Here is a 26,837-nt window from a genome sequence, read left to right as displayed (position 1 = left end):
TAATTTGTGTTCGCCAACCAATATTATTACTATTATCATTATTATTATTATTGTCAATATTTTTTATAACCTTATTGACACCTGAACTTTCCGATTGTTTGGATTGTTTGAGACAACTATTGATGGAAATAGTTCCATTGTTAATGCCACCCGTACCGCCACCACCGCAACCACAGCAACAGCAGCAACAAAATTTTTGCTTTAATTTCTCCAGGATTTATGATTTATAACGTAATTGATGTATCCAATATCAGTAATATATAATAATGATGAATATTATTACAATTTAATAACAAAATAGTTGATTTTTAGCTCTGGTAGGTATTCTTAGAAATTATTGCTTCATGAAAAGTTGAATGTATAGTTAGATTTTTGGTTGAAACTTTTTTTGCTACACATTTTTCTCACAAACAAACAAGAACATATAGGCACTCATCAAGTTGTAGGCGGTGGTCGTTATAAGAATGATGAAAAATGAAACCACAAAACAAAACAAAAAATGTTATTCAATCTATCTGAAATTCGTTTCGTGTCTAGAATTTCTGCTTAAACTTTAGCAGAATGAATCTGTAGACAATAATGTGAATCATAACATAAAAACTAACATTTTTTTACAAAAAGAATAAACTTATGGTAAATTAGATTCACTTTTATGATGGTGATGATGATGATGATGATTTTTATTATTGTTATAATAATAATGATAATTTTCACTGTTATGTAAACGTAATTTTGTATTTTATAACAACAAAAAAAACGATGACGACAAAAATATTCATCGGGTTAATGGTTGTTTGACAAATCGAAACAAAAATTCTAGGCTATTGGATAAATTGCCATAAGAAATGAAATGAAATAAATTTTCACCATGAAGATAATTATGATGATGAACACACACACACACAAAAAAAAACATTGGAAGATTAAGGAATGAAAATTATGTCCATGTTCTTTTTACACTTACGCTGGAATAGATGACGTAATAAAACACATGATCATTATGCTAAAAATCTAGAATATGATTGCGAAAGAATGATGTGTGGGTAAAAGAGAAAAAACAAATAAAACTTTAGGTGAAAATTATCAAAGAATTATCATTTTATATCATGAAAGTTATTCGTGTATAGATTGTTAAACATGCATAAAGAATTTGAATTTGAAAGAAAAAGAGAGAGAGCAAAAGAAAAAAGAATGATTTATAATTTAGATCGAAGATTTATAAAAAATTATTTTGCTTTCATTAACATTCATATTTTACATGAATATGATCGTTTTGTTTGAATTTTTTTTCTCACATACATGACATTTACACCTGACGCGCCAAACACTTTACCGAGACATGCCATATGTTTGTCCAGGAATCATATTTGATATATGTAAAATGAGAGCAATATTTAAATACACACAAATACACATATTTGATTAAACAAAACAAGACAGCTAGATGCATTTCTTCCCATCCATATTGGATATGATTTATATTCTTTTGCAAAAAACCCACGACAATAATAATAATAATAACAACAACAACAATAACGGTGAAGCAAAAAGATAAAATTCAATAATATCTATGAATGTGGGTAAATATGAGTATTATGATGATTTGAAATTAAGAAGATTGTTTATGATAAGAATGGGAAAAAAGGTATGACAATAGACAAAATGGGTATTAAATGTATTTTGTAAGAATCTAGTCTTTGAACATTATCGATTATACATGGTTGTATTGTTATTGATAAATAACGATTATTTTTTCAATTCATTCAGGATATTCTTCCTTTTATTTTGTTTTTTAACATTGTTTTTTTTTGGATTCTAATATCCGTAATAGCGATCGTAATTTGTTGATAAACATTAAATATATTATGAAATTCTAAAAATAAACAAAAAGTTTAGCTGATCAATGTAAATATTATCTATCATCAAATAGCATCCAATATTTACTTGAATGAATTAATAACAATATTATCATCACTATTATTATGACTGAATAATGAAAATAATAAAAATTTTTATCATTATTATGTTCTATGCTATGATATGAAATTTATTATTATGATAACAATCATAATGAAATGGTAATAATCAAATAATGAAATATATCTCTTGGCTTTTTTTCTATGAGGTATGTTTTTATATGATTTATTTTTGGGAGAACAGCTGTGACTATGTGAAACCATTACATAAACACAAACAAATAAGTTTATTCAAGTGAAAATATTACAATCAAGTGAATTCAATTCGTTATATTCCGGCAAACAATGGACCATCATAATAATGATCATTGAATCAGAGGTTCAATGGTTTAGATATATGCGAGAAAAAATGTGCCATTATTTGTAATCAATATTATTTTAAACACACTCAATAATCAACATCATGATCATACTCTCGAATCATTACATATTCATACGATTTTTAATGTAACTTTTTTTTCTATTCTTGATCAAAGCATTGAAAAAAAAATTCGAATAAAACAACCAATTAATTTTTATATGGTATTTAAAAAAAGATAAAAAACTTTATTAGGCAATTAGTTGAGCAAAACAAAATAAAAACTAATTTTGATTCCATCAAAAATTGAATGAAAATTACGAAATACAATCAAAAAATTGGAAAAAGTTTAGTAAATAATGAAAAATAAATAATATTTTTTTTTTTTTTTTTGCTGGAACAACAAATGACTGAAAAAAACGGAAACAATTTTTACAATAAATTTTTGTCCATTCTCATGAAATATTAGTTAAAATGTCATCATGCTGAATGAATTTTACTGAAATGACAAAAAAAACTTATCCTTAGGGAAAGGAAAATATTATTTTTTAATATTTTTAGTTTTTTTTCACAATTCTTTTTTTTTCTCAATTTTCACCATCATTTTTTAAATTCTGATAAAATATATTTTATCTATTGTTTTGATATAAATCATTTGAAATTTGAATTATTTTGAGGTTCAAACAATTATCATATTTGAATATTCTTTTTATTATACTCACGTAAATTGGCCTAAATTACATGTGGCTTCACAGAAAACAAATTAAAATTTTGATTTTTTTTCATGGAATATAAAATTACAATAGATTTGAAAATGATGAATAACTTAAATCAAATGAGAATCTGATGAACATTTGAATAATAAAAAACCAAAAACCAATTTACAATTCGCGTACACAAGCACATCTTGATAATTTTTTGATGAATAAATAGATAATTCATTCATCAACAACTGGAAAACACAAAATAATTATAAAAAGAATTTCTCTTCTTTTTTTCGCTTTAAATTCCTATATTCGTATCATTTTTTCAATATATATTTGAATGTTGTTCTGAACATCATTCAGAATGGAATAGTGAATGAAAGAAATAAAATTTTTCCACACTTTGTTCTGCAACTATATTACCTTTCTCCATGGGCAAAAACAATATTCAAACAACATCTATAGCCTCTACTTTTTTTGGCATCATGGATTGTTACACCAAAAAATATTGAAAAAGGCGCGCATTCGCGAGCCTGAAATGCTGGCTTCTTTGCCTTTATTCTATTTTGTTCATTTTGCTTGCACAATTGGATTGTACGGTTATTTTCCGAATTTTTTTCTCTTTTTCACTTTTGCTTATATAAACAAGATGATTGAAAAGTCATTACATATTTTTTCCATTTCATTCCATGTTGAAAATTGATAATGAATTTTCGAACACTCTCGGTATGGTCCGCTGACTCAACAGTCTAAGAAAACAAAACACAAAACATAATAGAAAAAACTGACAAAAAAATGATAGCCTAAGACCATATGATGTTTAAATTGCACATTTATATATTTGTGTGATGAAAAAAGCGGGAAATGATAGATATCTTTTTTTGTGCATGGAAAGGATATGGATGATGTCTTCGATGATGTTAATGTCGAAAACAGAATAAAAATAGAAATACACGATCTTATTTATTATGAAAGGTTTTCATCGCTTATTTTCTTTGAAAAAAAACAAGAATAAATTGAGAACAAAATATTTCCGCCAAAAACTGGACACTCAGAAAGTTTTTTTTTCACCATTTCCCATCAGAATTGATGAATAAAAATGAAGCAAAAGAAAAAAGATTTTCGGTAATTATATGTGTTATTTGTTGCTAAATCATATTCATGTAAATTGGATTCATTTTATTTGTGATTAAGTTTTCATCATCTCTACACTATCAATTTAGTTTTATGAATGTTTGTTTTTAGTCTTGTTTTTTCAATCTAAAGGTCTATCTGGCAATATATAGTAACGATTCCTGGAATTCTGTATTATAGTGAAATAATGAAAGAAAGAAAAAAACAGGAGCAGAGTATTTTTTTATCATTATCGACCACCAATGTATATGCGTTTGATCGATTATATATCAAAAATGAAAGAAATAATTGTGATTCAAGAAAAACTTTTTCATTTGTTCGTTATATTCCATTATTCAGTTACTTTGATGGAAATTGATGAGAAGAAAGTGAATACACATTATTTTTTTTCTTGATACACCTAATAATACCTGTTTGTTTTTGGCCTTCTTCTGATAATCATAGTTAATTTGAAATCAAAATGTTGCACAAATAAAAATTAAATCATACATCCTTACAGGAATTTTCTTTTCGAAAATCAAATCAAATTGATTCATAATATTTTTGAATAGAATGTACAAACACAAATAACAAAGAAATTCTTATTAATGTTTGAATTGAATAACATTTTTTTTTACTTAGCAATTGTAATTGATACTTATGGCAGCAACAATGATGATAATTCAATTTCAATTCTTATTCGTTTTTTCCACATAATTTCGAATAATGAAAAAATTGCTACTTGAGTTCAAAATAATTACAAAAATTTCAATTATTTAATTTCAAGTTCCAACTTTATTCTTTATACAAAAATTAAATCATTTTTCTTGTGATATTATGAGAACAAATTAATTGATAGAGAAAAAAGCACTGATTTCGAATAACAACCAGATTATCATTGATTTTAAGATCAATAGAATTTGTTTGTAAAAAAAAAATTCCAAAAAAAACATTACAAACATAAGATTACGACACAAATGTGTACATTTGATTCTTTCATCAATATTATCTGGAAAATTTCAATGCTTTTGATTGAAATGATAAAATCCCAAAAAAATAATAGGATAAAGTCGGAAAAAACTAAAGAATGCAGAAATATTTTTGTTTATTTTTTTCAATCGACATTGAAATCCGATATTCAATAACTATTTTCTATATATCAATAGATGATATATAATTTATAGATAAATCAAAATGAATAATATTGATTAGAATTGAATGAATTAAATCAAAAAGAATATAAAAAAGATGTTGTCTAATGGGCATTATTCATCCATCAATTGGATATTATCATTTGAATACTCTCACTACTATCACTGATTACTACTAATGGTATATACGTTATTATATTTGACGAGGAATTGCATAATTCATATAAATAAACATAAGATTCTGTTTTTTTTTCTTATTCACTATGATCAAATCTGATCAAATAGGATTTTTTTAATAATTGAAATGTTTTACCTGTGCATGTGCGTGCGGGTGCGTGCTGTAATTAGAGTATGGAAAATTTTTGACTGTAAAAATTGATTTTCAATAGATTAGATTGAAAAAAAGGCAGCGAAAATTGTTCGATGAAAATAATAACTTTTAGTTGATAATAATGATGATCGTCATGAAGCATCAGTAATTGTTAGCTTATAATGGGAAAAAAATTTATACATCCTATTATCAATGTGTCGGTATTTATGCTAAAAATGAATTTTTGTTGCATAAAATGGATCTTTTTTAGAACAGCCATCACTGTTATTATTTAAAATATTTATGCTTTTTGAATGGCGTGATAGTCGGAGGAGAAAAAAAAGACGAAAAAAAACTAGGGAAAAAAGTTTACATTATTCGTACATTCAATGAAATGACATTGAAATCTTTTTTTTTCACTACTGACAAGTAAATTTTTCTAGTTTTTGAAATGAAGAATAATCATGCAAAATGTAACGAGATTGAATGAAAAAAAAGAATATTCGTGATGCTCATGATAACAAATAATAATATAAGGTTTCAACATTTAAGTGCTGTTGTAAAAACAGACATCTTACAATCGATGAATGTAAAAAGAAAATCAATTCAAATTTGCTGTAGCATACATTCGATTCAACACACGAAAAACATGAAATTGAAATTCAATTTCCAGTTCAATTCCATTTTTTTAACATCATCATCATTCTTTTTTCCACTTAATCGTATTCGATTTGTTTAAAATTATAATTAAAATTTTTTTCAAAAAACATCATTCCATCAAAAAAAAGACAAACATTGAAAAGTCATTAATAAAATGACAGAAATTGAGATTGTGTGAAACATGTGTTAAACAATCCATGATACAAAGGGTAAAAACTATTATCCACTCAACACATCATTTAGATTAACCGGAAAAAAAAGAATTTTTTAGGATCCTTGAATTGACAATGAAATATTAAAAACAACAATATAATCGCTAAATGGCATTTATGTTATGATGAAAAGCAAAGAAAAAAACACAGACATAAAAAGCCAGAAATAAATGGAGAAAAATATATGGAACAGTTAACCCATTATTCATATAGATAGCATTATGTTTGCGAAAAAAATATGAATAATAGACCTTTGAGAAGAGAAAAAACACAGAAACAAATTCCATTTGATAAAAAAAACTTTCATATGTCAACCCAAGCTGATGATGATGAAAATGATGACAATGATATTCTTCTTGTCATTTGATGTTGTGGCTGTTGTTTGATGATGAAGATCCACATGATGAAATTTAGTTCATTTTACCAAAAAAAAAAAAAAAAAAAAGAATAAACACAAATCAATGGATAAAAATGATGGTTAGTCAAAGACCAATTCATTGGCCAACCAAAATGTTAGCAGAAAATAAATAAATAAACATCATCATCAATAACAGCAATTTCATTACATAACAAATTTCTCTATTATTCATCACAAGACATTTATATTTTGATGGAATATTCTTATAAAATTATTATATTTCATGAATTATGTTGGATCTGTTTTTTTCTGAAAAATAACATTTAGATAAGAAATGATTTATATTTCTCATGGTGTTGAAACGAAAAATAATCTATTTTGAAAGATCCTTACTCCCAAATGAACTAGATTTTTTTTTCTTGTTTGGTGACAATGAAATTGCTCAAGAATTATTTCCTTGAATATCGAATGGGAATTGTATTCAGCAATGCATAATTGATAGCAAATCCAATGAATTCAGATTTTTATTTTTAACGATGGTTGTTGGTTGTGAAATAGAAGAAAATTTTTAATTCCATTAGGTCTTATCGTTCATACATTTCATTAAATCAATTACCAAAATATAGGAATAAAAACATTCGACGCATACATATAAGATTCACTTTAATTGACGATAATTTTTTGTTTTCATTTTCAATTTAACGATAACAAAACTAACAAAAAAAAGTATATGAAAATATTTCAAATGAATGCTGAAAATAAATTTATTCATTATTTTTGTTATGATTTCCAATAAATTTTTGTCATTCATTTTGCGTGGATGATAAATGATGTGATGTATTGGTAATGGTTTATTCTATTTTAAACATTTCTTTTATCATTCAAATGAAAATTGAAAAGAAAATTGAATATTTTTTCCTTTATTTCATTAATAAGCTCTTTATTGGTTTTGATGGTTAACAGCATAATATTTGCACTGAAAAGAAACAGCAACAAAAAAAAGATCAACAAATAAAAAACTATTTTCGATTGCGTTCCATAAATTCAATCATCAATTCGGAAATAAATTTTGCATCTTCAACAGGCATTCCATTGAACATCGAAATACGTATACCACCAGCTAAACGATGTCCTTTGATGCCAATTATTTTACGTTCTTTACATTCCTGTATAAATTGTTTTTCCAACTGTTCATCACCATTGTTACCACCGATACGAAATACTGCATTCATACGGCTACGACAATTCGGATCAACACCATTAAAATAGAAACCATTGGATTGATCAATAACATCATAGATTAATTTTGCTCGTTGATCGGAACGATCACCCATTACATCAAGACCACCTTGATCTTTAATCCACTGTAGATATAACATTGTCATATAGATTGGATAACATGGTGGTGTATTATAAAGAGATTTCATTTTGTTCAATATTGTATAATCCAGTACTGTTGGACATATCGACATAGGTTTACCAATTAAATCATCACGAACAATAACAATAGCTAGACCAGCAATACCAACATTTTTCTGTGTACCAGCAATAATAACACCATAGTTGGAAACATCGACTGGTCGTGAAAGAAAATTTGATGTCATATCAATAGCAACCGGCATTGTATCAGAGAATGGTTGAACTTTGAATTGATATTCAACACCAGCTATCGTTTCATTATCGGTATAGAATAAATATTTACCATCAGGATCTATCTATATGTTGATATATTATATATTCCATGGCAAAACAAACAGCAAGGTATCATTGTTTCCATATTTATTAGAGAAAGTGAAAAGCAAAAAATAGTCCAAATGTCAAGAAATAGTACACAGAAAAACATGAATGGAATAAAAGAAAAATATACAAAAATTTTCAAATGAAAAATTCATGAACAAAAAGCAAAAAAAAAAAAAGAAAAATACCTTCCAAGTAGAAACATCAGGTATGGTGGTGAATTTATCAAGTTTTGGCGTGACACGATTAACATGACAATATTTTTCTGCTTCTTTAGCCGCCTTTTCTGACCATGTTCCCGTAACAGCATAATTAACTTTGCAACTTTTTAATTCTGGACAAAGATTTAATGGTATTGATGCAAACTGTGCTGTACCGCCACCATGTAGAAATAATACTCGATAGTTATCGGGAATGTTCCTTTAAAATAAATTATGTAGTGAAAAAAAGACCATGGTTGAAATGCATGAAAATGGAAAAAAAATTCGGTTAATATAATCACAAATTTATCAATCATGAATATTTAGAACAGAAAAAATTACATTATTTCACGAAATAAATTCTCCGCCGTACGTATAATGTTTTCAAATTCCGGTGAACGATGGCTCATTTCTGTTGTGAATCATTAAATTAATTTTTGTCATAATTCAATTCAATTATCGATTCGGATGATTGATTGAAAGGTGATTTGAGAAAAAAAAATATTTATAAAAAATTAATACCATGTATGGATGTGTGTATGTGTAGTAATATGATCAAAAAGGAAATGAGCAAAATTTCCAAAATTAAAAATTAAAATTAAAAAAATTTTCATACATACCCATAACACTGATTCCGGTATCTTGATAATAGATTAATTCATCTTGGGCACGACGTAAAATTTCATATGGAATACGAGCCGGTCCTGGATTACAATTGATTAGATGATCGGGAATTTTTTTCATTTGTTCAGCCATATTTTTTCGACTTTTTTTCACGCTAAGAATTTTTGGTTATTTATCGAATTTCACTTTCAACCAAATTAATTTGATTTTCTATTAATGCGATTGGTTCGATTGACAAGAATTCGTAATATAAAATGAAATAAATATAATGAAAATGATGAAAAGAAAAGTTTCAATACGATTTTCTTTTTGAATATTTATATTTTATATTAAACAAGATTTGATTTTCTTATTTATCACAATTAAAACCGTTATTTGATTAGTTACTGGTCTTATCTTTTTAGGCAGAAAATCGTCATCAAATGTTGATAAATAAACACAGTGTAATAGAAAAAATAAATAAACAATTTCAGCTCACTTACATGCAATATTGTCTTGTGAAAAAATATGCCGAGCTTATGTGGCATGTTTGTTCGTGTATCTGTCGGTATGTGTATCCATGTCTGCATGATCATAGCCTTGTTCAGCAAGATAGTGTGTAACCGGTTTTTTACAACATTGATGTCGAATATGATTCCAGAAGAAAGACTGAAGTCGTCGTACTTTAATCATAAAATGACATGTACATTTTGAAATATAGAATAAACCCGGAAAAAAACGTTGAACTATTAAAGCGGATAATTGAAAGGAGTGAGTGAATGATATTTTCGAACAAAATTTCACTCTTGTTCTATTATCTTGAATATAAGATTTGGATGAAGTGAAATTTTGTTTGTATAAGAAATAATCCAGCAAGCAAACACATCATAATGTGTGATGATGATGATCAAATACATTTGATGATCATCAGGACATTGATTGATCATAATCATAAAGTGATGATAATAATGACAAACAAGATTATTTTTTTAAAAAAATCTAAAAGATTATAATCATTATGGAAGAATGAAATCAATTTTTTTTCTTCTTTTTTTTGATCATCGTATGATATAATGATTGATTCATAAGTATTAATCAATGACAAATTTTTTTTTCAATTCATTTTCTTGACATTCAATTACAATCATTGAACCATGGCCAATATGAATTTTTATGTATAAAAAAATTAAATAATCATCGAACTATGAATGCTTAATGAATGGTGAAAAAAATCAATATAGAAAGGGTAGATTTAATGATGTTACCCAAATTATAAAAAAAATATATAATAAATGTCAGCCGGATAATTAATTCTCTTAATTACGAAGCACATTAAATGCTTAGAGAATTCAATAATTGTCATTTAATTGATTGCAACTCAAAAAAAATGATTGAAATGAAAACAGGAAAATAGTGAAAGCAAAGAATGTTTTTCAAAAAATATTTTGCATATTTGACATTATTGTCTTCGTCGACGTAGATTGGAATCACGAATTTCTTGAATTTAACAAAAAAAAACAAAGATGGAACAATTTAAAAGTAAGCTTTTCATTTATTTTTATTATAAATAAAATTGACTAAAACTTTGGTTTAGGGTGGATTTTGACTTTAATATTATTGTTCAATATTTTGAACAATGTTTCAGCAAGTGATAATTGTCCATCACCGTTAAAAATAGATCGAGAATGTGCTTCAAATTTTCTTTATTTCGGCAAACGAGATGCAATATTGGCATTTGATGAAGAATTATATGCTCAAAATTGTGAGTAAGTATTTATTACAAATTTTGTTTTTTTCTTCTTTTGATTATATGATTCATAAAAACGCAGTGCCTATGAAGATGGAATGATTTGTTTGAATGATTTTATTGATAATTGCCTACATGATACAGCAAGAATGGCCGCGGATGCATTATATGGTACAGTTACAAAACAATTCAATAGAAGATGTTCGAATGAAACAATTCGAAAAAAATTTATTGAACATTCACAATGTTTGCGCGATCGTAGTAAAATGGAAAAATTTCATCAATGTGGTGATTATTATTTTCAACGAATACATCAAATACAAAACATTCCCGAACGTGATTATCATATATCTGCTGCTTGTTGTTCAATGGCTTATTTTCATTCCTGTATAGATGAAAATAATCGTCAACTATGTAATGATCATGAAAATGATGGCAAATTTTGGTCAAAAACATTTGATGAAATGTCTGGTGATGTTAGCCTTTTTTGCTATAGTTTTGAAACAAAAGAGAATTGTATGAAAAATTTCCCAAAAGATATTTGGGACAAATTTCTTGATGAACCAATCTATGCATTAGATCAACAAACATTACGACGACGATGGAAATTTGTTTCATTGATTATGTCAAATATCGATGTAGCTACTAAATTTAAATTATAGTCATTAACTTTATCGCCATCTTTTGGTATGATAAATTGTTATTTTTTATTATTTGAATAAAATATTTTCAAGAATTATTTTCAAAAGAAAAAAAAATCTATGAACCAGTTTGTTTACGTATTTCAAGCTTATATAAATCTGGATGATCAGTTTCATAAAAATTTGGCATACGTACTAGGCTATTGTCAAAATAAATTTTTGTTATTTTAGTTGTACAATAATCATTTAATTTTTCCTCAAATGCCATTAATTGTCCAACGAATGCAATATTAGGTCGTACGAATGGTCGTATTGTTTTAATTAATTTAAATGAATCTCTAGTCGTCATTTTATGATATTTTATTAGATAAGCTATAAAAGAAAATAAGAATCGATTAATTTTGATGTTTATTTTTAGCTAAGGTTTTTGTCTACCCATAATTAATGTTGCTGATCGACAAACGCCAGCCATACAATGTACAATGGCACTATCAGTAGGATTTTTTTGTAAAAATTCATGAATCATATCGGAAACATCATCAAAATACATCAATAGATCACCGGTAATTTCATCATTCACGGGTACACGATATGATTCAACATCACTTTCTTTCAATAATGGTAAATCATGTGTAGCATTTATGACTAATTTTATAGAATGGAGAAGAAAAATCTCGACTGTCAAGGCTGCTAGGCCTCCCAGATATACGCGATCAACAACTTTACTGACATTCGAAAATGGTAACATTAATACCAATCTACGTTCAATCGATAAATTTTTATCATTTTTCATTCGTTCTAAACCTTTATTGTCCATCAATCGTGCTTGTGATTTATTAATTTCTTCACCATTATCGGTACGAATCAATCGTTGGGCAGCCATTAATATTAAAAATTTTTCATTTGCCTTATTCATTCCATAGGTTTGATGAGGCGGTGCTCTCTTCATAATCAATGAGACGTGACGTTATTTTTCGAATTGTTGATCAAAAACAAAAAAGAAAAACGTTTCTCTTTCTTTTTCCTCTTGCCGTCAATTCGATACTTGCCAGCTGAACCGAAATAGGTTTTAAACTTTTTTTTCGCTACCAAATTTGATTCTTCATTCAGTTATTTTTCTCCTCGAACAAATGAATTTAAACAATCAATATCGAAGCAAAACAATGGACAAGTATCGAATTTTATTTAATTTTTCTTTTCTTTTTTTCATTTTCTTTCAATTTCCAATACTTTATTGAATTCAATTTCTATTTTCAATCAATTTGTTGTTAATTTTTTTCAATTAACTTTTATTAAAACGAATAAATTGAATGAATGGATAAGGAAAGAAGAAAAAAAATTGAAAAAAATGGTACCGATTGACCGAGTTAATCGGTTTCAAAACAAAATAAAACAAGACAACAACAACAACAACGAAAAAATCAAATACAAAATTCAAAAGAATTGACAATCATGATTTTTTTCATTGTAAAAGAAAATTATTTAAAAATGGCATACAAAAAATAGATTCAATAAATGTATTTTGTTTATGAATCGGAAGCAACCAAAAAAAAATGTTGTAAGCTTATGTAAATATTGAATTTTCATTGTTTCTTTCTTGTTTTTTTTGGTGATGCAAATCACAGACGGTAAAAAATTGTGTGTGTGTATGTGCGTATTTGGTTTTGTGTATTGCTTACTACCGGTTCCGATCGTTTTTTTGTTTGTTTCATTATTGATGGATTTTTATTTTTATTTATGATTTTTTTAAAATAAAAGTATAAAAAAATTTGGTTTCGTTTCAGAAAACGATACTATCGAATGATGATATATTATAAGAAGCTGTCATAATTGATTATAACAACTAGAGAAAAAATCTCCGAATATGCAAAAAAAATATGAAATATTCGATATGCTAAATGAATAAATCTTCCAGAATCATGGAAAACATGTTGAAAAAAAAATGATTGATGAGAGTAACGTGTGTGCGTTCGTGTGTATACGTTTGTATATGTGTTACAGTTATATGTTGTTCGTGTTATATGTTTTATGTGTTTAAGCACGCGCGAACAAATTGACTTTGAAAATCACACTTTTTTTAATGAGACTCGTTTTCATTTATTGATTGGTTATTTGGAATTTTTTATTGAAAAAAAATTTCCATTCAATATCGATATATTAAGAATGGAAAAACCTATTGACCTATTTTTTTGAAAAAAAATATTCAATCTATCCGCTGCCATTATTACCTGTCCATGGATATGATTGTGGGCATTTTTGACATGTTTTCAATGTACGTATCTCGCTGCGGAAACGTGCTTTACATGTATGTGGTGCTTTACATAATGGTGGCCGATTTCTTATATGATCACAGCCGAATGGTTTGAATTTTTTCATATGTGTTAATGGTGTTGGATTACGCATCCATTGTATCATTTGCCAATTTGTAACCAAATAAATATCATCTAATTGTAACATTTCATCTAAAAATCTAATGAAACCATTCATATTATGTTCAGTTAGAAACCATCTTGAATGGAAATACATTCCAAATGGTGCACGATTTGATGTATAATGGCGAAGAAAATTTCGTTTAACCATTTCATAAACACCATCTTCATCTGATGGATTAAAACAGCCATCAGCCATTGAACAACGGCCACCGCGTAAATCTTCCCACATGACCATACCAACTTCCCAGAATCCTAATAATAGAATATATTTTTTTTGTATTCGAATATTATTAATATGATTGAATGAATTTTGTTGACAAAAGATTATTTTAAAAAATTGATTTTTTTTACCTGGATAGGAATTACTTGGACATGGTTCAATCATACAGTCATGATTAATAGAATAATCTAAGGTATATGGCCAATATGGTGGATCAATATCATAAACGGGTAATGATGAATCATAGGAAAAATTTGCCTGATGTAACATTTCAAACATTGTATCACCACCAGTCTGTAAAAATGGTGCTCTCATTCCACGAATTTCATTCGGATCAACACCACCGTAAAGATGAAGAATTTCTTTTTGTCCTAAAATTTCATCAAGCCAACGCTCTTTGGAAAATTTTTCGCCAAAACTATGGCTAAAATTGGAAATTTAGGTTTAAAAAAATTGATTCATTCATGTGTACAATTGGATGAATCCTGAAAAAACATACCTAACTGAATGTGATGCAATTTCATGGCCTTTAGCATATAGATTCTGTACTTGTGAATAATCGGTCCATTCATGTGAAACATAAAATGTTGCTGAAATTGGGCATCCGTTTGGATTTGTTCGTCCTTGTTCAAAAAGACGACGATAAATATGTAGATTTAAATCATTCACCGAATCATCAAACGTTAGCACAACTAGTTGTGGAATTTCTCTAGGTTTAAAACCACCTGGAAATAAAAAATATTTCAAATTTTAGAACATTAAAAGTATGAAGAAAAAAATCAAACCTGGAATATCGAGGCCACCACAACGACAATCTGGTGGCTGACATCTTTCCGGTATACAACGTTTAGCACGAGTATAGTTGCCATTGAGTAATTTCTTATTACTAATTAATGATGATGATGAAGGATTTTTACGTTTTTCATTTTTTAATACTTTATGATTGTTGTTTGTTTGTTGTTTATTATTATTATTATTATTATTATTAGGATAAATAATAATTGGTTGTTTTGGATGTTTTTTATTTGTTATAAATTTATTAATAGGATTTGTATTATCAAATAATTGCCAGTTATTTGATAATTGATTTGGATCTGATAAAAATTGTTGTGAACGATATAATGGTGATTCAGGATTTGTTGCTGTGAATGCATTATGAATTGCTGTTGATCTATTGTTGTTGCTGACCTTATTTTTTGGATTACTCTGCAATGGACCTACTATGGTTACAAATGGAATTGGATTAGGTATAAATGGCTGTTGTTGTTGTTGTTGTTGTTGTCTTATTGTTGGTGGTAATGATAAAAATTGATTTGATAGATGCAAGGGAGTTATTTGTCGATTATTCAATGTCAGATCCACGATACGTTTTGCTACACAAAATGTTTTTTATTTTTTATTTTTGTTTTGTTTTCAAATTTATTTTGCATTCAAATAAAATGAAGAATTAATGTGAAGAAAAAATTGGTGATGGATAAAGAAATAGAAATATAAAGAAAGATTTTCGTTAGTATGATTTTTAGTAATTAATATATAACATAAGTAGAAATCAATTGAATTGATATATGACGAAAGCAAATATTTTATATTCCTTATTTTTAAATTACTGAAATTAGTTTGAGAAAAATTAATTTTATTAAGTAAAGAAAGTATATGAATGTTTATTGTGTATTTATGTGCGTGTAGGGGGAGTGTTTTCGCCATATCCGATTTGATGCCGGGAATAGGGAAGAAAGTCGAAAATATGAATGAAAAAACAAGGATGAAAGATGTAATTCTCATTTATCCTCATTAAAATCTAAATTAAGATTTAGAAAAAAAATTGAAACAACAAAAAAAAAGACGAAAGACAAGAGTGATAGGGAAATTGTCATTTTACATTTTAAACTAATTTTTATTATTATTATTTTTCATTAGTTTTTTTTGCTATTATAACCATTGTTTGTTGATTAAACAAATTGTGTATCCGAACATATATCGATGATGATAAAGGTGATATATATAATCCCAAATTTATTTTAAATACTTAAGCTCATTTCCAATGATGGAATTCCAATTATTGGAAAATCTAATTCAAGACTAATTGAAAATAATTGATTTTGACTCAAAAATATAAATTATCCCTCAGATTAGATTAATAAATTTTAAATTTTAATTTTCATATTTTGGTATGAATGTTAGAATTCGTTGCGATGGTGGCGCCCGTAATGATACTGATGAGGATGATGATGATGTTGATGGTGGTAATGATTTTGATGATTTGGAGGATTGTGATGAATCATCAAATGTTCGCCATTCCTTATCTGGTACATTAATCTGAAATCGTTTTCGGCCTTGATTCGAACCGAAAAAAAATCTTGCAACTGGTCGTGAATCATTATCATTATCCGTTTTCGGTTGTATCAATTTTGTTCTATCTTTTGATTTAGATTTATTCGATCTATTCGAATCAACAAATTTATTTTGATTTCGTGCACTAATTTCCAAAGTTTTATTATTTCCGCTTATATGATTGATGCCTAACAAAGATGAATTATTATTTCCCTTCGTTATGTTTTTCGATTCATTTATTCGTGGTATCGTTGATGGCCTATTGCCAATTAATTTGATAGTTTTTCTACTACTATGATTATTACTATCATTTTTATTTGAATGATCAACATCAGTATTATTTATTAATGATGTCGATGAAGATGTAACAACATGTTTAGAATTTTCAATCAAGATAGTGTTATTTTGTTTCCGAATCTTTGATTCTTGTCGTTTAATTTTGTTGGTTGTTAATTTGTTTGGCTGATTCTGTAATGGAACTTTTTCCAATACTTTTCGAATTTGTCTCGTACTATTATTTATGACAGCCGGTAATTTTTGCTTTAGTTTTTTTGGTTTTCCAATCGTGATTGAAACTTTAGATTTTTTATCCTTCGTTTCATTGCTGATTGTAGATAATTCTAATTGTGGTTTCATTGTAGGTTTTGTAGATTTTATCGATAAAAGAGTCGTCGGAGTTGTAGTTGTTGTTGTTGTTGGTAATGTTGTTGTTAAAATTTTCTTTCCATAACCAACTGGACAATATAAAATGGATAATATCGAAACAATAAACATATATCGAATCAATTCAGATGATGAATGGCACATGAATAGAAATGAAATATTTGTATATCACTAAATTGACACATCTTTTTGATGGTATATTTATGTGTTTTTTTTTCTTAAATATTCTGTGTGTATGCGACCAAGTACACTGTTAAAAATGGTATGACTTTATAAGTTCATAAAGTGGAAGTGTGGACTTATAAGTTCACATTTTTTCTTGTATGAAATTATAAACTCACATTATTTCTCGTATGGAGTTATAAAATCACAACGTTTTTCGTATGAGTTTAAAAATTCGAATTTTGGATTTTATTTGTAATTAAAAACTCATAATGTTTTTCGAATGGACTTATAATCTCACATGGTTTCTCGTATGAAGTTATAAACTCACAACGTTTTTCGTATGGAGTTATAAAATCACAACGTTTTTCGTATGACTTTAAAAATTCTAATTTTGGATTTAATTTTATTTTTTTAAAATTAAAAACTCATAATGTTTTATGAATGGAGTTATAAACTCACATGGTTTTTTCGTATGAAGTTATAAACTCATAACGTTTTTCGTATGAGTTTATAAGCTCACAATTCCTTAAAGTGAAGTTAAAAAATCACAATTTTGGATTTTATTTTATTTTTTCAAATTACAAACTCACAACGTTTTTCGTATGAGTTTATAAGTTCACAATTCCTTAAAGTGAAGTTATAAAATCACAATTTTGATTTTATTTTATTTTTTCAAATTACAAACTCACAACGTTTTTCGTATGAGTTTATAAGTTCACAATTCCTTAAAGTGAAGTTATAAAATCACAATTTTGATTTTATTTTATTTTTTCAAATTACAAACTCACAACGTTTTTCGTATGAGTTTATAAGTTCACAATTCCTTAAAGTGAAGTTATAAAATCACAATTTTGATTTTATTTTATTTTTTCAAATTACAAACTCAAAAAAAAATTGGATTTTTGGACTTGGAAAATTTTTTTGAAAAATTTTGAATTCATGTGGAGGCGACGAGCGCCCTCATAATTGAAATTAGCTGTTAGGGTTCTGTTTTGATTATTTAAACTACTGTTCGATTAGTTGTTATTCATTATTTTTGTTAAGTGTGGTTCGTTTACAAAATTTGGTTATCAGGTTTGTTCATTGAATATGATTGTTGTTTATGTCTAACTTGTTCCATGTTTTTTCCTAATCTCATTGGTTTTGTTTTAAGTATTTTTTATCACTACCTACAATAACACCGAATCAAGCTAAGATTGAGAAAGAATGACATTTATGTTGGGGATGTTCGATTGCTATCTGTCTCAACTTCAATGCCGACAAGTGTCGAATGAATGCAAAGATTCTAATTTACTTTATTTGTCCATTTGATCACGAGGTCATAATCTATAAAGATGGATCGAACAATGAAAACCAAGTCGGGTTCTCTTTTCATGTTCCTGAGCCGATTTCTATTGATAAATTTCTATTAGCCTTGTTTAATAATTATAATAATTAATAATATATCTTTAAATGAAAAATAATTAAAAACTTCAATAATTTAATTTAATTTCACTTGCGCATCAAGATTTTTTTAATAAAAAAAAAAAACGCTTGCGTATAGGGGTTTTTATTTTTATTTTAAAAACCTCACATTTTTTCTCGTATGAAGTTATAAACTCACAACGTTCTCGTATGAGTTTATAAGCTCACAATTCCTTAAAGTGAAGTTATAAGTTCATAAAGTGGAAGTGTGGACTTATAAGCTCACAATTCCTTAAAGTGAAGTTATAAGCTCACAATTCCTTAAAGTGAGTTTATATGTTCACTTGGTCTAATGTGAACTTATAAGTCCACACTTCCACTTTATGAACTTATAAAGTCATACCATTTTTAACAGTGTAATTATTCTTATTCATATCATAAGATTAGAAAATTTAAAAATTCAGAAAATAAGGAAAAATAGCAGAAAGCTAATCTAGCAAACTGTATCAAGTGGTATTTATAAAAGTATTCGGGTTGCATTATTAAGATATGTTCGTGTAAGTTTTTCTTATTGAGAAAAAAATCATTCAAAAATATGATCAATCTTACCTGAATCATTTAGTATTGATCGTCGATTAGGATTGAATGTATTGATATTTTCATTATTATTAGATAATCTTGTTAATTTTGGCGATTGTAATGCAATATTTCTTGTTGTTGTTTGAAAACGATTGTTGTTCGTATTGTTTGAAAACTGTTGCTGATTTGTAGAAAATTGTGGTCGTCTTGTATCCAAATGATGATTTTGATGATGATTATCGTCAGCATCATCATCATAGCGAACAACAATTTCTTTGTTATTATTCAATGATTGATTATTATTATTTTCACTATTTGATCGACTATTGTTGTTATTATCATCATCATTGGCACTAATATCATCAACATCTTCATCATCATCATCGTCGTCATCATTTTCTAAATCTTCATATTCAATATCGGTAGCAATATTTGGCGGTGGTGGTTGATGTTGTAATGATGAACTAATTGGACGATTTATTGGCAATATTGCATGACGGAAACCAGCATCGAATGCATTGTTTAAATTTTGATTATTATTTCTATTACTAGTTGTTGTTGTTACAGTTGATGGTGTTACAGGTTGATTTATCGAAGGCCTTGCAGTGGTCGGTCGAAATCTTACATTATTATTGATATTATTTGAAACATCTTTAACCTTATTTTTCGGTATTAATAAATCATTATCAAGGCGGTGACTTGAATTATTTCTATTTCGTACTATCTCGGGAGTATTGTAAACAAAATTTCTGCCAGCAACAACATCATCATCTTCATCATCATCGTTTATTCGTTCATTGGCATCTTCACTTTCATCGCGTAGTACAGGCTTTCGTTCAAAACGTTGTCGATTTTCAAATTTCGGTATGGTTCGTCGAATTGAGCCGATAGGTTTTGGATTGACGGTTGTTGGATTCAAAGTTGGTTGATTCGATTCATAACGAGAGGATTTCCAAGGATCATTATTGTTCCAAAAATCGGCTACATTTTTAAAAGTTGGTGCCGATGTTGACGTTGTTGAAGTTGTTGTCGTAATTTGTGGAATAATTTTTTTGCGAATAACTTTGCGTCGTACAGAAGTTCCGAGATGTCTAGGCCGTGATCCAATTTGTGTTGCCGTTTGCCTTGTGGTCGTTGGTGGTGGTGTTGTTTGTTGAAACCAAATCGGTTGTGATCTTGTTGTAGTCGTAGTTGTCTGTGGATCATTTGTTGTTATTGGATTTGGTTGTTGAAAAGAAACAATTCGATAACTATCGCGATCATTTTTCGGTGGTTTTCGTCGATAATCACCAAGATCATTTTCCGGAATACGACGATGAGCACCATTATCAGTAAGTAGAAAATCTTCTTCATTTTCGATATTATCCCTGGAACTTACTGCTTTTCGAGGCAATAAAGTTGGTGTACGTGTTGTTGAGGTGTTAATAACAGGTTTAGTGCTACGCCAACCTTGATTTCCGCGTTGATTAGCCGAAGTAGTCGATTGTGATGATGTTGTCATTGGTCGACGTTGCTCAAAATTTACATTCTGAAACCATGGTTGTCCGCCATCATCGATTTGTTTGTTCTCTATTTCGCCATTCTGCACACGATTTGTATTCGTAACAATTCGTCGTGGAATATCAAAATCCTGAAAATTTTCATGATGAATATCATGATAATTATTATCATTATCATCCAAATAAGCCAATAGATCACTATTTGGACGACCAAGCCAATAGCTATCATCAGCTTCATTTGACAATACTGGTTGTCGACGATTTTTCGACGATTTATCAATATTATTATCATCATTATTAATTTTGTCATCCGCATCACCATTATTACGTAAACGAAGATGTTTTCCTACAAAATCACCTTTGATAAATTATTTGATAAATTTCAAATAAAAAAATATTAAAAAAAGAGATTTTAAAAAGAAAAAAATAATCCGATTTGAGAAAAATCATTTCAAAATTATAATAAATGGCAAACCTCTATCACCATTGCCATGATTACAATGTACATTGTAAGGCCAATCACATGTTTTCAATATCGTACTAAATACTAATCCATCATCGCATGATTTTAGTCGAGATTTTCCATGATCACAAAGATGATATCTTGAGCAATTTTTTTCATCCGGATAATAACCAAATTTTTCCGGACAATTAAAATCATCAAATTCTTCGTCAATTTCATCACCATTATTATTATTATTATTTATATTAAAATAATCAATCGAATCATTTTCATCGACAAATTTTGATGATGATGAACGCTTCGTTATTGTTGTTGACGATGGCTGTTGTTGTTGCTGTTGTCGCCGACAATCAATCACTGCTCCAAGCGAAACTGTGATTTTTAAATAACAACAAATAAAAACAAATGAAAAAATTGATTATAATTGAATATAAACAATGGAAATGATTGTTTTTCTTGAAAAAAAAACTTTGATGATTTCAATTTGTGTGACCTGTGCGAGAAGCAAAAAAAAATTGCATGACATCTGTTCCAAAGAATTGCCTGATACAAATTGTTTTTTTATTGCAAAAAAAAATAAAATTTGAAAAAAAACATTCGCTGATTATCGGGTCATATTAACGTTCTTATGTTTTTTGTTGTTGTTGTTGTATGTTTGTGTTTGATGAAAAACTGATTACATAATGATAATTGGAACATCATTCAAAAAAAACAATGATGTGAATCAATAAAAATTATAAAACAATTAATTGATCCCAAAGCAAATCATCAAACTATTATCATTTGATTGTGTATACGAAAAAAAACTACAAGAAAAATGACAGGTAAAATTCAATTGCCAAATACATTACATAAATGTAAATATTGAAAATTTTCTAACAAGTTTATTGCATCACAATGAAAATTTCTATCTATTCTTTGTCATATTTTATGAATAAAATTTAATATACACAATCGATTGTAAGTGAATTTTTTTGTTGTTGTTGAAAAATAATTGAAATGAAAAAAGAGTGAAATTTCTCATTCAATTATTTTTATTATTGTCTGGCCATATGGCCAATAATTACTTGAATTTTGAAACATTTTATTCTATCTGTTATTTGTTTGTTTGTTTATTTGATTGCTCAAAGTTTAATGGACAAGAATAGAAAAATGAATGAGTTGAATTGAATTGAATCATATTTCAATCAATATTTGTAAATCAAACTCTGAAAATTTGCACATTTTCTAAACTCAAAATTGAAAAATTTCAATTTAATTGTCTTAAGATTAAGTATGTAACTTGATGTCAAAATAAATGGCCATTAAAAATTAAATTCAAGATGATCATTGAGATTATTTATTTTTTCTATGAATTAATTGTTTCATTACAATACGATTAAAATAAATAAAAAAATTCAATGAAATACTATTGCACACATAAATGACATATGGATTATAATCATCTGCTCATCCGGATTGTCAAGATGTATACAATTTAAATAAAATGATTAAATGTTTCTTGATTTTATTTATTTCCAATGTTTGCATTGAAAAAGAAAACTTTGATATGGATAATAAAATCTATTTCAAAGATTTTGAAATTTGAACAAAGCTTAAAAATGATCCCTTTTTTTCTGGATCTTGGCATTGAAATAAAAAAGAATAACAACAACAAAATTTTCGATCCATATTTAATGTTTAGCCCAAAATGGTGAATACAACAAATGACTAAATAGCAAAATAAAAAAACGATAAATTTCGTGAGCATCAAAACTAAGTGAAAAATGGAACTGATCCTTGATGGAATGTGATGGACACCACACATCACTACAATCTGTAATCTATCCTATTCATTCATTCATCTATTTCCATGTGCATAAATAAAACGATGACAATGAAACAAATTTTTAAAGAAAACAAATGACAAACGAAATAATAATAATGTCTGTTTGTTTGTTTGATGAATGCAATGTATTTGTATTCAAAATTGGCGAATACCGATATCCAAAAGACTGGCAATTTTTAGATGTAGACGAAAATAATAATAATAATGATACTTTTCAGTGACAATGAACTTTCATCATTCATTTTGATGTTGTTGTTCTATTCCAAAAATTTATTGAATTTTTTTTTCATTTGTTTATTCAATTTTTAATAAATTGTTATTACCATAAAAGCCATATGGTTATGATATTTGTTTATTTGAGTAAAAATTTTAGCTTATTTTTAAAGTAAAAAAAAATATTAGTTTGTTTGACCAATAATGATCCAAATCATCATTATTTCATCATCGATGATGATAATCATTATTTACAATTTACAAATTCCATTCGTAATGATCTGATTTTTTTTTAAATTTTTAATGATGGAATCCTTGATTATGATATGATCCGATTAGGATTTTTTTATTAGGAAAATATTTTACATTTTTATTTGTAAACGAATTAATTCTTCAAAAAAAAAATTGAATTGATTTTTTCTCCACTTATGACCTTGATGATGGCATTATTAATCCTATTTTAATCTTTTTTTTTTTGAAGTACGAATAAGAATTTAGAAAGCAAATTCGATAACTGTAATTGAAATTAACAATATAATTCAATGAAGAGTACAAAAAAAAAGATTTTAAATTTTTTCTAATTAAATTTTTCAATTCATCTTTTTTTTTCTTACTGCCAAACATGATTATCGAACATTCATTTTAAATAAATTGTAAAAACTTTCAAATCCGACAAAAAAAAAGAGTTGTTTGTAACAGAGTAAATTGAACTTATCGTATCTTTTGTGATGATCTAAGTGAAGATATTTGATAAGCGAAAAAAATTTGGGAGAAAAAGAAATTCAATTTAAACAAATTTCCACACATTTTTATTTTCAAATGAATATTGTTCAAGCTTAATGAAATTTTTTTTCATCATGCACTTTTATGATGATGGACCTTTCATTCAATCAATTTCATTCAACACATTTGCATATCATCATAAAAAGGAAGCAGATTTTTTTTTTCGTTCACACAAATATTTCAATTAATACAATTTTAATTAATCAAGATTCAGATGTTCAATGTTTCATTTCATGTTAGCATATTTTTGTTTGAAAATTTTTTATTACTAAAATTTCGAAAATATTTGATGATAAAAAAATGAAATGAAATCATGTTCATCAAACATCAATTCATTTTGATAAATTATTATTATTTTTCATTTTTTCTTGGCCATGTGAAACTAATCCATCATAATAATTTCAATTTTGAATATTTAAATTTAGATGACACAATGATGAGATGATGACCAAATGGAATGTATATGATGGATTTTGAGAACATTTTTTTTCTAGTTGCTGTTGATGTATTTCTTTCGCACAAGGCAGTATCGATGATTTAGAAATAGATTCCAAAAGAAAATCCAAAATTCAGATCAAATAATAAAACGAGGAAAAAAATTTGATTTCATTATTCGAATGTGTGTGTGTGTGTGTGTGATTCTAAATTAGACAATAAAGTCTTTAATTTTAGTAAATAAATTAATCTTTTATTTTTTCTTATCAATGTGAAAAAAAAACAAAGATCGTAATGAAGAATTTTGTTTTTTAAAATATTCGATAGAAAAAAAAACACTTACTGATCGATATAAGTAGTACGATGAACCAAGAGCTTATTGGTGCCATTCTAAAATGGTGTCTATTATAATGATAATGATGATGATTATGATGGCGGTGGCGAAAAATCGATCGAATTTGGGCGTCATACATGGTATTTGTCTGTGTGTATATGTGTGTTGTTTTTTCTGTTATAAACAGATAATAATATTATGGCCGTAATTTTATTTTTCACCGGTGATGACCAATGTAAAATTTTTCTTTCGTCTAATGTTTTTTGTTGGTGTTGTTGTTGTTGTTGTTGATCCGATTCAATTCGATCCACATCAATTCATTCATAGATAATTTGATGTATGTGTGTGTGTGTGTGTGTAGCTAACAAGATATGATAAGATGATTGCTACGATTATTAAAGATGATGATGCATTTACAGATTACTAAATTTTCTTGTTGAATAAATTTTTCAGAAAAAACGGATTTGATTTTTTTTTCAAATCTTCAACTTTTATAGTGGTTATTAGTTTTTATTTTTTATTTTGGTTGAACAAAAGATTTTTTCAACTTGATTTATAAATTCCAAAGGGATTTTCTCCTTATTTTTAACCGGTGACCACAAATAACACTGATTTCGATGATGATAAACATTAAAGTGTTTTTTTCCGGTGATGAAGTGAATTTTATAAAATTTTAAAAATGAATAAAATTATAGTTGTTATGATATTAATGAATTGGTTGTTAATATCTTTCCGGTTTTGCATTTTACATTTAGAGGTGGGTTTATGTTTTGATGTAAACGAAAACAAAGTAAAAACTTGCACTAAAAAAAACATTAGTCATAATGTACACAATTCGAAACAAAACAGAAGAGATTTGAAAAAAAATCCTGCATATAAAAACGATTGATAATAGGATTTTATTGGTCAATAACAATTGCGGTATTTTTTTTGACGTGTTATATGTGATTGTGATAATTTTAGATGTGATTATTATTGTAGTTAAAATAATTACAATGTTGACCATAAAGATAATCCAGATTTAATTCATTCAAGATTATCCATATTGATGTTGTATTTTTAATGTTTTAGGACATATTAATACAATAAGATACAGAAATTACAATCACATCATCATCATCATATAAACACACACGCACATAAACACGCGTTTAAACAATCGATGCTACATATAACAAAACATGTTGGAACACAAAGACAATTGGATAGTGAACAAAAACAACAGAAATAAGTAGATTTTTTTTTCTCCTAATGACGATGATCAACAATAACAATAACTGGAAAAAAATGAATGAATCATAAACTTATTCGAATTGAAAGAACAACATGCTCATCATTATTATTATCATTGTTTTGTGGATCATTCATTTTCAAACTTGGAAATTTGTTGAAACACACCATTTTTTTGTTTTTTTGTTTTTTTGTTTCATTTGTACACCGACGCATTCATTTGTACAAATTATAATAAAAATAATAACTGAATGACATGATGGCACGCAATGATCAAATAATGTTTGATGTCGGTTACTGATGAAAGTATTTGGTGAAGATGATTTTTCAGTGGATAATGTTGTTGATGATGATGATGGTCATCACCAATTTAGTGAGAACTAAAAACAAAGATGATGATGATGATGATGATGATGATGATGATGAATTTCAAACATCACTCCCGAATGAATTAGAAAAAAACAAAGAAATTTTAATCATCATCATTGAATGAACAATAAAAAAGAAAGAGTTGATTTTTTTCAAAAGCAAAGTTTCATTGGATTGGA

General features: G+C 27.2%; 4 protein-coding genes and 1 long non-coding RNA gene across 9 annotated transcripts; 2 read left to right on the top strand and 3 right to left on the bottom strand.

The window, feature by feature from the left end:
* The first annotated feature begins 129 nt into the window (after positions 1 to 129).
* Positions 130 to 11,778, top strand: LOC113790160 (uncharacterized). Of its 2 annotated transcripts, XM_075820778.1 has the most exons (4): positions 130 to 231; positions 10,803 to 10,861; positions 10,917 to 11,088; positions 11,152 to 11,778. In XM_075820778.1, the coding sequence occupies exons 2-4, from the start codon at positions 10,846 to 10,848 to the stop codon at positions 11,729 to 11,731; spliced, it is 768 nt and encodes a 255-aa protein (XP_075676893.1). In that variant the 5' UTR covers positions 130 to 231; positions 10,803 to 10,845; the 3' UTR covers positions 11,732 to 11,778. The 2 variants fall into 2 exon arrangements, with proteins under 2 accessions (XP_075676893.1, XP_027195589.1); XM_027339788.2 differs by lacking the exon at positions 130 to 231 and having other exon boundaries at positions 9,801 to 10,861.
* On the bottom strand, positions 7,529 to 9,631 carry LOC113790196 (phosphoserine aminotransferase). The gene is made up of 4 exons (XM_027339831.2): positions 9,340 to 9,631; positions 9,062 to 9,131; positions 8,708 to 8,939; positions 7,529 to 8,497 (listed from the first exon to the last, which is right to left on the bottom strand). Exons 1-4 carry the CDS (start codon positions 9,473 to 9,475, stop codon positions 7,802 to 7,804), a joined length of 1,134 nt encoding a protein of 377 aa, XP_027195632.1. The 5' UTR covers positions 9,476 to 9,631; the 3' UTR covers positions 7,529 to 7,801.
* On the bottom strand, positions 11,752 to 13,025 carry LOC113790218 (dual specificity protein phosphatase 21-like). The gene is made up of 2 exons (XM_027339853.2): positions 12,146 to 13,025; positions 11,752 to 12,082 (listed from the first exon to the last, which is right to left on the bottom strand). Exons 1-2 carry the CDS (start codon positions 12,657 to 12,659, stop codon positions 11,829 to 11,831), a joined length of 768 nt encoding a protein of 255 aa, XP_027195654.1. The 5' UTR covers positions 12,660 to 13,025; the 3' UTR covers positions 11,752 to 11,828.
* Positions 13,026 to 13,404: 379 nt separating this feature from the next.
* Positions 13,405 to 26,749, bottom strand: LOC113790217 (uncharacterized). Of its 4 annotated transcripts, none has more exons than XM_075820775.1 (7): positions 25,069 to 26,450; positions 21,479 to 21,838; positions 19,535 to 21,361; positions 15,148 to 15,582; positions 14,862 to 15,087; positions 14,494 to 14,786; positions 13,405 to 14,394 (listed from the first exon to the last, which is right to left on the bottom strand). In XM_075820775.1, the coding sequence occupies exons 1-7, from the start codon at positions 25,196 to 25,198 to the stop codon at positions 13,919 to 13,921; spliced, it is 3,747 nt and encodes a 1,248-aa protein (XP_075676890.1). In that variant the 5' UTR covers positions 25,199 to 26,450; the 3' UTR covers positions 13,405 to 13,918. The 4 variants fall into 4 exon arrangements, with proteins under 4 accessions (XP_075676890.1, XP_075676889.1, XP_075676888.1 ...); XM_075820774.1 differs by having other exon boundaries at positions 15,148 to 15,735; positions 21,488 to 21,838; XM_075820773.1 differs by having other exon boundaries at positions 15,148 to 15,735; positions 25,069 to 26,447.
* On the top strand, positions 18,021 to 19,010 carry LOC142645164 (uncharacterized). The gene is made up of 2 exons (XR_012846332.1): positions 18,021 to 18,595; positions 18,675 to 19,010. It is a non-coding gene; the product is annotated as an uncharacterized LOC142645164 (long non-coding RNA).
* Positions 26,750 to 26,837: the final 88 nt, after the last annotated feature.

The sequence above is a fragment of the Dermatophagoides pteronyssinus genome, unplaced genomic scaffold, assembly GCF_027571235.1.
Source record: "Dermatophagoides pteronyssinus isolate colony J.1.1.1.1 unplaced genomic scaffold, Derpt_VIB-CSIC_2022.12 sq0007, whole genome shotgun sequence".
NCBI classification, from domain to species: domain Eukaryota; kingdom Metazoa; phylum Arthropoda; class Arachnida; order Sarcoptiformes; family Pyroglyphidae; genus Dermatophagoides; species Dermatophagoides pteronyssinus.
Note: the sequence above shows the minus strand (reverse complement) of the source record. Positions and strands in the feature narration are given on the sequence as shown.

Bases quoted from the DNA above. Each gene is read 5' to 3' on its own strand.
- LOC113790196 (XM_027339831.2), bottom strand. From the start codon at position 9,475: ATGGCTGAACAAATGAAAAAAATTCCCGATCATCTAATCAATTGTAAT. The intron at 9,132-9,339 runs GTATGTATGAAA...GATTCACAACAG, and splicing joins TACCGGAATCAGTGTTATGG to AAATGAGCCATCGTTCACCG. The intron at 8,498-8,707 runs GTATTTTTCTTT...ATCAACATATAG, and splicing joins CTGATGTTTCTACTTGGAAG to ATAGATCCTGATGGTAAATA.
- LOC113790160 (XM_075820778.1), top strand. The intron at 11,089-11,151 runs GTAAGTATTTAT...ATAAAAACGCAG, and splicing joins TTATATGCTCAAAATTGTGA to TGCCTATGAAGATGGAATGA.
- LOC113790218 (XM_027339853.2), bottom strand. From the start codon at position 12,659: ATGAAGAGAGCACCGCCTCATCAAACCTATGGAATGAATAAGGCAAAT. The intron at 12,083-12,145 runs GTAGACAAAAAC...TTTCTTTTATAG, and splicing joins ATCAGCAACATTAATTATGG to CTTATCTAATAAAATATCAT.
- LOC113790217 (XM_075820773.1), bottom strand. From the start codon at position 25,198: ATGTATGACGCCCAAATTCGATCGATTTTTCGCCACCGCCATCATAAT. The intron at 21,362-21,478 runs GTTTGCCATTTA...AATTTATCAAAG, and splicing joins TCATGGCAATGGTGATAGAG to GTGATTTTGTAGGAAAACAT. The intron at 15,736-19,534 runs GTAAGATTGATC...CATTTTGTGTAG, and splicing joins ATCAATACTAAATGATTCAG to CAAAACGTATCGTGGATCTG.